Consider the following 10,191-nt stretch of genomic DNA (forward strand, 5'->3'; position numbering starts at 1 on the left):
CGGTCTAGAGGGCTGGTTGTTTGCCCTCCTTTTGTATTGTGCCTTCAATAAATAATATGCTGAGGCCCGCCCCGGGGTCGCATTCCTTTCCGGGTTAAAAAAAAAAAAAAAAAAAAAAAAAAAAAAAAAAAAAAAAAAGTTGCCCAAACCCTCAATCTGAACCCAACCCGAACTCAACTTGATTGGGAAAACTCAACCTGAACCCGAACTCGACCAGACTTTTTTTTGGGGTTGAACCCGCCCAGAGCGGGTGTAAAAACAACTGTAAAAAATACACCCGAGCTGGGTGCCCACGGGAAGAAAAGGGGTCAATGTGTCACTGCCCTCCTAATAGAAATGGGATTTGCTGAGCTCCATCGCAGAAGGCTTTTTGCGGCCGGTATGTCGCAATTCAGACCAGCCACCTCTTGAATGGATACAAAAGTTGTTGTGTCCATTCAAAGGTGGGTGGTCTGAAGCCAGCCGCGAAAAGCCTTCTGCGATGGTCGCTAGCAATTCCCGAAATGGGATGTGAGTCCCAGAATTGGGATTTGCTAGAAATTACGCAGGAAGTGGTTGTGTGGTAATTTTCAGAAAACCGATGGCCAATTTGGAAGCAACAGGACTAACCCGTATCGGGAAACTGAAGCGTGAATGGAAAGCCACCGCATGGAATGCCAGGCATGGAAAGTCATGCATCATGCATGCGCGCATTCCATGGTAATGCCAGCTCATCCTCTCTTTATTTTATTAGCACCCCATTGATGCATGGCACCGCTTTGGAAAGGGCGCTCAAAAGACACAGAGAACCAAGAGGCAGAGGGGAAAAAAAAATATCAGAAAACCAGTAGAAAATACAGAGGAAAGAAAACGGAGGATATTTTTTCCTCTTTTCTTCTCTTCCTAAAACCCCTTTTATCATCTTGGGAGGGGTTAAACCAGAGCCTTAGATTCCTAATCCTCTTCTTTTCTTTCTCTGCTACATATATCATTTGTTACTTCTAATTTTATCCTCTTTTAGAGGTTTTGTATTAGGAAGAGAGAAAGAAATTTATGTCGGAGGGATTTATTTTGTTGTTTGGAGCTCAAAAGCAGCTCTGGCTTTCTTCTATTTCTCTGTTTTTCTCCTATCTCTTCTTTATCTGCATGCAATCTCAGTCTCTCAAACAGATATCTTCTTACAAGTGGAGAAAAGCTTTACCATCAACAGGGTATGTCTTTCTTGTAAAACCCACCAAAACCTTTTTTTTTTTCTTTGGCTAATTTTCTTTGTTTTTCTTAATCGGACTGATGGGTTTTCCTTCTTTTTATTTCATTTTCTCAGGACTGGCTTTGGATAGAAATCCATAAAAGGGGTTTTCGGAGGCACTCTAAATCTATAGACTGTTGAGATATTTTGTCCTTTTTTTTTTCCCTTCACTACCTATATATTTTTTTTTGGTTTCTCTTGTTAGAAGGGTATTTTTTTTCTGAGAAATGCCAGGACTACAAAGGCAGCAGGTATTAAATCAAGACATGGTATGCCAAAAATCGAAGAAGAAATCTGATTTTGCCGAAGAAGCAAAAAATATGAGGAAAATCCGTGTTATATGTCATGATCCAGATGCCACTGATTCATCAAGTGAAGATGAAGATTCCAAATACAAGAAAACGGGTTTAAAGCGGCTAATCTGTGAGATTAAGCTCCCTGTAAAATCAACTCCGTACAATTTCGAGAGGGAGAGCTTTTCTCAAGATAGCAATAATACCAAAACAAAACCCCGCAAAAGGGCTACAAAAAAGGCTACAAAATCTCCCTCTAAAAATACAGTGGTTTTACAGAAGAGCAAAAACTCTCTATCTGTCTCGTGCTTTTCTCAAGACTCGGAACCCTTTTTCTCGCTCTCATCTCCTTCGTCCGTTCTAGATGTTTCAACCCCAGTTTCTTTAATCAACGGCTTGGATAATCCAATGAAGGGGGAAATCAAACCATCGAAGGGCACTGAACCCAGATCGGTTTTCTTAGAAGAGCCTTTGATGCCGTTAGATTTTGATTCATTTATGGAAGATCTTGGGGTTTTAGAGGAGGAGGGTTTTGTGGGTTTGGAAGATCTCCCACTCTATGAAAATGATCTCTCGGCTATGAATTTTGATCTGGATGTGGATTCCCTTGCTTGGTTGAATCTCTGAAAAAAATGCCCTAAATTTTGCAGTTTAGGTTGAAGAAATAGTATTCTTTAGTTTTTCATTTTACATCTTGTTTTATTAGAGGTATGGTTAAACAATCTCGAGGGCTTGAAGAAGTTCTTGAATTTCTAATCTTTTGTTATGGGGGAGACTGTTAGTTGGAGAGAATTCTTGGGTTTTTCTGTGCTTTAGAGCCGTTCAAGATTATTTTTTTTCTCTCCTCAAATGAGATATTGAAATCCACCACTCTCTTCCCCCTTTTTTATATATAAGATGTAATAGAGGCATTTTCTTGCTTGTAGTTGTGCTTTTTATATGAGAAGTGGTGTTATTTAACAGAAGATGAACTCTATTTTCCGTCTCTGTTACATAATCTTTCGTCTGCATTTTTTTTCTGCAATAATCTTTGTCCTCAACTATGCGATAACTTAAATTTGTAGCTGAGATTTTGATGAATGTGATTTCTGTTTATTTTAGCAATTTTTGGGAAGAGTGTTGTGGGCAAAATTTGACCAATTTTGTTCTTTACCTCCTCCCATCGTTTTGATTACCAGGGACACCCTCAGCCAGTGTATCAATGACTAAAGACTAAAGTGGGGTTGATGTACTTGACGTCAGAAGAATTCAATGGACCAGATTGCCACGTACAGAGCGTGCAACTCGGGTTGGGTTAGGAGGGGTTAGGGTTGCGGCCCTAACCCGGCCCATCCCGAACCTCGGCCGAACAAAAAAATACAAGGAAAAAACATAATCCTAAGAAAATCATGAATAAAAATTAGAGGACAGAGGTTGGGTTGCATCAACCCTAACCCAACCTGAAATTAAATCGGGTTGGCTTTTCCCTACCCTAACCCAACCCGAGCAAAATTCCCCGTCAGGTTTGGGTTGAGCCTGACCCAAGTTGCACCTGTACAAACTGGCGCTAGGTGTCCATAGTAAAGGGGCGGATATTACTTCCTAAAAAATATGGTAGGAAAACGTGTGGTGATGTCCTTCGTGCGTGTGGGATGTGGCATATTCTTGACCGTTTGATCAATTGACTATCTATTTGTGCGCTCCTCATGTAACCTTTGGGGGGGGTGTAACTTGGGCGGGCTCAACCCGAACACGACGGGTTCAACTTGGGAAAAAGTCGGGTTGGGTTTTCTCAGCCCGGGTTGAGGGCTTGGCAACCTGATCTGAGTGAACCTGACATTTTTAATAATTTAAAAAAAAATTTTAAGCTAAAAATCTCGGGTGGGGTCGGGTTCTGGTTGGCAAAAAGGGTTCCTTGGGTTGGGTCGGGTCGGGTTGAACCTTGTCGGGTTGAACCTTGTCGGGTTGGAACTCGGGTCAGGTTGGGTTCAGGTTGACCAAACGGTTGTTCGGGTTCGGGTTGGCCTCAACCCGACCCGACCCGAGTTGCACCCGTAGGTGGGGGTGGCGGGGTCAATGCATGCATACATGCTGCTGATGAACGGTTCTGGTCATAATAGAGCTGATCAGGACATCAATTGGTGGGGTCATTTAGGTTTCAAATTGATGTTCAGAGCATAACAACAAAAGAAAATGCATGGTGGGAAGTGGGCAGGGTTTCAACTGTCGGTTTCAGAATAAGTCTCGTTCCTCACCAAAGCTTAAATTTCGAAATCCGATACATCAATTAAATTAGGTGCCTGTTTGGATGCCGATAAGATTTTGATTTGGATTTCTCACATTTGCAGCCAATTTTGCGTCGTGATTTGGATCCAAATCAAATCCTTGGATTTTCAAATCAGCGAATGACAGTGAAAAAAATTGATTTCCAAATATGCTGTGCAAATAAGTGTAGACACCCCATTTTGAACGTGCCCTAAACCATCCAATTTTGTGTAAAAACCCCATCAAATGAATGAGTTAGGATCCCAAACTTCACCCTAGGTTGGATTATGGTCTTCTCTTCCCCCCTGCACAATTTTATCGAGATCGGGGCTCGTTTGCTTAGCGAACAGATTGAGAAGATATGTGTAGTGCAAGGAGAAGGTGGCCTGCATTGTTTCCTTGATTTACCCCGAAAACTTTGAATTTTAGGAAAAAACCAAACCAAATCAAGCCCCTAAGTGCCCATGAATACATTTTTAGAAACCTTATAACCTCAGAAAAATCCTCGCAAAATTTCAGAAAGTTTCGCCGAAAAAATTCGAAAAAGACAAGCGGAGTTTGTGTGGTTATCAGGAAGTGGGGGTGCATTAGCCATTTAGGGTCGCGCATTTGTGCGCTTATCAAATTTGAAGTGCCATTATCAACTCCCAAAATTTTCTATAAATACGAAAATCAAAGCTCATTTAAAAAGAAAAGAGAAATTCGTTTTTTAGAGAGAGAGAGAGAGAGAATTAGTGAGAGAAAGTAGATCCCGTTGTTCTTCTTCTCTGATCAATCTCGTCCGGCCAGATCCACCGGTGCTCTGGTGAGATCGGCAACCTCCGATCGTATTCTCCATCTCTTCTTCACTTCACCACCTGTTAGCCGCCACATTCTTTCCTCTCCGGTCAGTAAATCTGAGCTCCGGTCATCTCATCAAAGATCCGATCGTTGTTCTTACCATTGCTGTTCACTTTCATCTTTTATAACCTCGATATTATCTGTTTGCAACCATTTCCACTATTTTTGAAACTTCTCTTGTTATTTTTCTGTCTGTGAAACCCTATTTTCTTCCTAAATCATAGATCGAAGCCTATAAACCTGAAATCAGAGCTTTGAACTTGAAATTGATGACTTACAAGCATAAAAACCTTAAGATCTTAGATCTTGAGTTCAAAACCCTAATCCATCATTTCATCTTTTCCGGCTAGCTTTTCCAAAGAGAGAGAGAGAGAGTCGATCTTGATTTTTCTGATCGAAATTCTACCGAATTCCAGCAACTCTTCTTATTCTCCGGTCGAATTTCAGCCAAGATCATAGAAAAGAAGGAAATTGCAGAGATAACAAGCTTAAAAGGAAAAGTAACATCGCTCTTCATATCTTCAGGTATTTTACTCAATTCTTTTATAATGGATGATAGTTTTTTCTTTCATATGACTTGATAATGATTGATCAATGGAAGTAAAGATAGTGAGCTCAGATTTTAAATTTATTTTCTTTGAATTGTGTAATTTTTTTTTAAGCTAAAGTGAGAATCATCCATTTTTATTATTTTTGTTATTTGTCTTGCTTCTTTTATCTTAAAAATCTTAGATCCACTAGAAATCCTAGTCTTGCATTTTTTCTTTTTTTTTCAACAATCTTAATTGCCTTTAAAACCTTTGAACTTAGTTTAGAAACCCTAACCTTAGCTAAAAAGCTTAGATCCATCACTATTATCATTTTGATTGCTTGATTTTTGCTAGATTTATTCACTGCTGTTTGACCGAAGCTTATAGCTACACAGATTTGGTTTTATACGGTTTAGATTTCTTGTATTTATGAGATTCATCATAATCGTGATTTTATTGCTAGAATTTTCTGCAATTTTGGCAATTTTGGCTGACAACTAGAAGTTTTAAAAGAGGAAAGAAGAATACCGGTATTCCCATCTAGATGATATTTTATTCTGAGTTGAAGTGAGTATATTATTTTTCCTATCATTTGTTGTGATCAGATAGAGGTGTTAATGTTCGTTTCTGTAAATTTTGGTTTAGAGTATGAATTTGTTAGTTAGAGCATTCAATATTTTCTAGAATTTCAGTAGATGAATATTGAAAAAAATGAACGGATTCTAAAATTTTAGTAAAGAAATTTACAGAGTTTTAATCATTTTCTGCAGTGTATTTGGAAAATCAATCACTCTTGTCACCATGTACATATGTATGGTCAGTTTCGGTCCATTTCTTGGTTGTTTATACTAATAAGTAAATATTTCAGTCCATCCTTTAAATATTTATGCCAACAGGTAAATAATTCAGCCTAGTTCTAGCACAAATTTTTGTCCATGAATTAGCCTCTGTTTTGCCCACAGTTTAGTCCATAAGTCAACCCATTCACTTACAGGTCAGCTCATGTTTTCCATGCTACCAAATCAGCCCATTTTCTCATTGTCCAGTCCAGTGTTCACTCAATGCCCATCCAGTTCCTAACCCATCAAATGGACAATCAATCCAATGCCCATCTAATTCCCATCCAGTGCCTAACCTAACTGGTTCAATGCTTATCCAGCCCTTGTGCCCTTATGAATAATATCAGCTTTTTTTTTTTATATAGTTTTACCACTGTTTTTTTTTTTTTAAGAATGAAGAAAAAAGAGATAGAAGAGATCAATTGCTAGGTCAGTCGAAAGCCATGAAAATTTTTAATAAGCTTCTGCTCATAAAGTATTCTTCCTAAGATAGTGTCTTATAATTCTATTGTTGTAATGAACCGATAATGATGTGTTTTTTTTTTTTTTTTTTTTTTTTTTATGAATTGTATTGATAAGTTTGGATTTGAGGAGGAATGTGTTAAAAGTGGTATAAAATTTAGATATTGGGTAGAAGTATTATCACCTTGGATAATGTTTGGTTACTTATAAAATTTAAATTCAGTTCCTTGCATATTTTTGAACCACCATGTACCATATGCATATCATTCATTCCTTTTTTATCCTCTCCATGGTTTGTTTTATCACCATTTTCAGTTGAGCGTTATTTTTTAATCTCCCTCAGCCCTGTTTAGAGTTTAAATAAAAGAAGAGGAAGGCAGAGATTGTACAACTAGCAGAAAGTTATAGTGCTGACCCTGATCTTTCAGATTTCAGTTTTGGTTATATTCTATAGATAGTTAATGGAAATTTTCTAGAGGTTTGAAAATGATTGAATTGTGAGTCATGATAATTAGCAAAGTTTATTGATAATGAAAATGGTAACCTTGGAATTTTGATATATTGTTTGGTAATTGCGTTAATAAATTTTGTTTCTTTTGAGATTTCTTGTGAACAATCTTAATGGCTGTATTGATAATGATAGAAGTAAAATGAAATTTTGGTTAATTATCTCACAAGGTAGTGTTTACATTTCTTGTTTGAACATACCCATATTCAGGTGATTACATTAACAGAGCAATAGCAGTTTTTTTTTTTATTATGTTTTACATTCCTTGTTTGAACATACCCATATTCAGGTGGTTACATTAACAAAGCAATAGCAGATTTTTTTTTTTATGTTTAGCATTCATCAGTTCATTATCAGCAATGTTTATGTAATGTGTATGATGCTTGGTAATGAAAATAGTCTTGTAGTTATTTACTTTACAATTTATGAAAGTGTATAAGTATATTACTTGAGCCAAAAATTTATAATTAGATTTTGTTAATAATATTCCCATTGTTTTATCCACAAGCACATAACTGCTACCCATTGATTCTTTTCACTAGTACATATTGCTGCCTATTGTGGTTTACTGTTTGAGGCTCATTGTTGCACATAACTGCTACCCATTGATTCTTTTCACTAGTACATAGTGCTGCCTATTGTGGTTCATTGTTTGATGCTCATTATTGCACATAACTGCTGCCCATTGATTCTATTCACTAGTACATAGTATTGCCTATTGTGGATTACTGTTTGAGGCTCATTGTTACACATAACTGCTGCCCATTGATTCTTGTCAATAGCACATAGTTGCTGTCTACTGTGGTTCATTGTTTGATGCTCATTATTGCATATAACTGCTGCCCACTGGTTCTTTTCACTAGTACATAGTTGCTGTCCATTGTGATTACTGTTTGATGCACATTATTTCATATGAACTATTGTCCATTGGTTTGTTTCACAAGCACATAATTAATATCCACTATTACTATTGTTCACCTGCTTGCTGTCCATTAGAATAAGAGTAAAGGGCGATGAAGGCGCTAGCTTAAGCCCATTTTTAGATGTTTTTAATTAAATAAATTGTTTAAATAGGAAGAAGGAGATCAGATGACTACTCTATTCGATATTATCGACATGAGTACTGTCTGATTTCAAGGCGGGATGTGGAAATATTATCATGTGTATTATGATATCAGATGATTACTTTAGCATCATCTGATTTCATCCCCATATTGGGGTGGTGTGTGTGGTTGGGAATAGAAGTGTTTGCTATTGTTTACTTTTATTTTATTAGGCTATCCAGCGGCTGGTCTGGACTAATTAATGTTGTTTACCATCTTATGATTACTATGTTCTTAAAAATTCTTCTTTGATTAACACTTGATTTATTTTTATAAGAATAGAATAAAATTTGCGATTATCTGGTAGCCTCTTCTTCTTTTTTTTGATAGACTAACACAGTCTTATAGATTTCTGTTAAATTTCTTTAGATATTAGAATTCCCTCTCGCTGAAAGGGCGATGAAGGCGCTAGCCCAAGCCCATCCTTAGGGGACTTGCTCAGTCCAAGTTGCATACCTCTCCTTTGTATATAGGAGACTTGCCTAGTCTCATTCTCTTACTAACCCTCCTCTTTGTGCGTCGTTTGGTTTTGGGAGAACACCCTACTCGGCTTGGCTTCATACCCCTATCCTATATGGGTATCTGGTTGCACATTTGTTGCACCCTAGGGCTAGGTAGCTGTCCGGCCCGGCTGGGTGTTTTACCTTTGCCAAATATGCACAAAGTCTTTTTTTTTCCTTGTTAATATTTTTCTCTATCCTACCTCTGTGTCTAAGAGACTTACCTAGTCTCATTTTCTTGCTAAACCTCCTCTTTGTGTATCATTTGGTTTTGGGAGAACATCCTACTCGGCTTGGCATCATACCCCTTACCCTTATGGGTATTGGGTTGCACATTTGTTGCACCCTAGGGCTAGGTAGCTGTCCGGCCCGGCTAGATGTTTTACCTTTGCTAAATATGCACAAGGTCTTCCCTTATTACTTGTGAGTTTTATCTCAGCTTGATAGTCTCACTAGCACCCTTCTTTATCTCTTTTTCTTTTAGGAGACAGGCTTTGTCTCATTAGCACCTCCTTCTTAAGAATCCTATTTTCAGAGTCAGTCCTTAGCCTAGGAGTCTGTCCTTAGCTAGAGAGTGTAGACACCCCATTTTGAACGTGCCCTAAACCATCCAATTTTGTGTAAAAACCCCATCAAATGAATGAGTTAGGATCCCAAACTTCACCCTAGGTTGGATTATGGTCTTCTCTTCCCCCCTGCACAATTTTATCGAGATCGGGGCTCGTTTGCTTAGCGAACAGATTGAGAAGATATGTGTAGTGCAAGGAGAAGGTGGCCTGCATTGTTTCCTTGATTTACCCCGAAAACTTTGAATTTTAGGAAAAAACCAAACCAAATCAAGCCCCTAAGTGCCCATGAATACATTTTTAGAAACCTTATAACCTCAGAAAAATCCTCGCAAAATTTCAGAAAGTTTCGCCGAAAAAATTCGAAAAAGACAAGCGGAGTTTGTGTGGTTATCAGGAAGTGGGGGTGCATTAGCCATTTAGGGTCGCGCATTTGTGCGCTTATCAAATTTGAAGTGCCATTATCAACTCCCAAAATTTTCTATAAATACGAAAATCAAAGCTCATTTAAAAAGAAAAGAGAAATTCGTTTTTTAGAGAGAGAGAGAGAGAGAGAGAATTAGTGAGAGAAAGTAGATCTCGTTGTTCTTCTTCTCTGATCAATCTCGTCCGGCCAGATCCACCGGTGCTCTGGTGAGATCGGCAACCTCCGATCGTATTCTCCATCTCTTCTTCACTTCACCACCTGTTAGCCGCCACATTCTTTCCTCTCCGGTCAGTAAATCTGAGCTCCGGTCATCTCATCAAAGATCCGATCGTTGTTCTTACCATTGCTGTTCACTTTCATCTTTTATAACCTCGATATTATCTGTTTGCAACCATTTCCACTATTTTTGAAACTTCTCTTGTTATTTTTCTGTCTGTGAAACCCTATTTTCTTCCTAAATCATAGATCGAAGCCTATAAACCTGAAATCAGAGCTTTGAACTTGAAATTGATGACTTACAAGCATAAAAACCTTAAGATCTTAGATCTTGAGTTCAAAACCCTAATCCATCATTTCATCTTTTCCGGCTAGCTTTTCCAAAGAGAGAGAGAGAGAGTCGATCTTGATTTTTCTGATCAAAATTCTACCGAA

At 38.0% G+C, this 10,191-nt stretch overlaps 1 protein-coding gene across 1 annotated transcript; it reads left to right on the forward strand.

Annotated features, from left to right (window-relative positions):
• The first annotated feature begins 622 nt into the window (after positions 1-622).
• LOC143854857 (uncharacterized) lies at positions 623-2,486 on the forward strand. Its single transcript, XM_077364974.1, has 2 exons — positions 623-1,190; positions 1,304-2,486. The coding sequence occupies exon 2, from the start codon at positions 1,456-1,458 to the stop codon at positions 2,146-2,148; it is 693 nt and encodes a 230-aa protein (XP_077221089.1). The 5' UTR covers positions 623-1,190; positions 1,304-1,455; the 3' UTR covers positions 2,149-2,486.
• The last annotated feature ends 7,705 nt before the right edge of the window (positions 2,487-10,191 follow it).

This window comes from Tasmannia lanceolata, unplaced genomic scaffold (genome assembly GCF_043159265.1).
Source record: "Tasmannia lanceolata isolate RefF3 unplaced genomic scaffold, GAP_Taslan_0.1 ptg000020l, whole genome shotgun sequence".
In the NCBI taxonomy this organism is placed as follows: domain Eukaryota; kingdom Viridiplantae; phylum Streptophyta; class Magnoliopsida; order Canellales; family Winteraceae; genus Tasmannia; species Tasmannia lanceolata.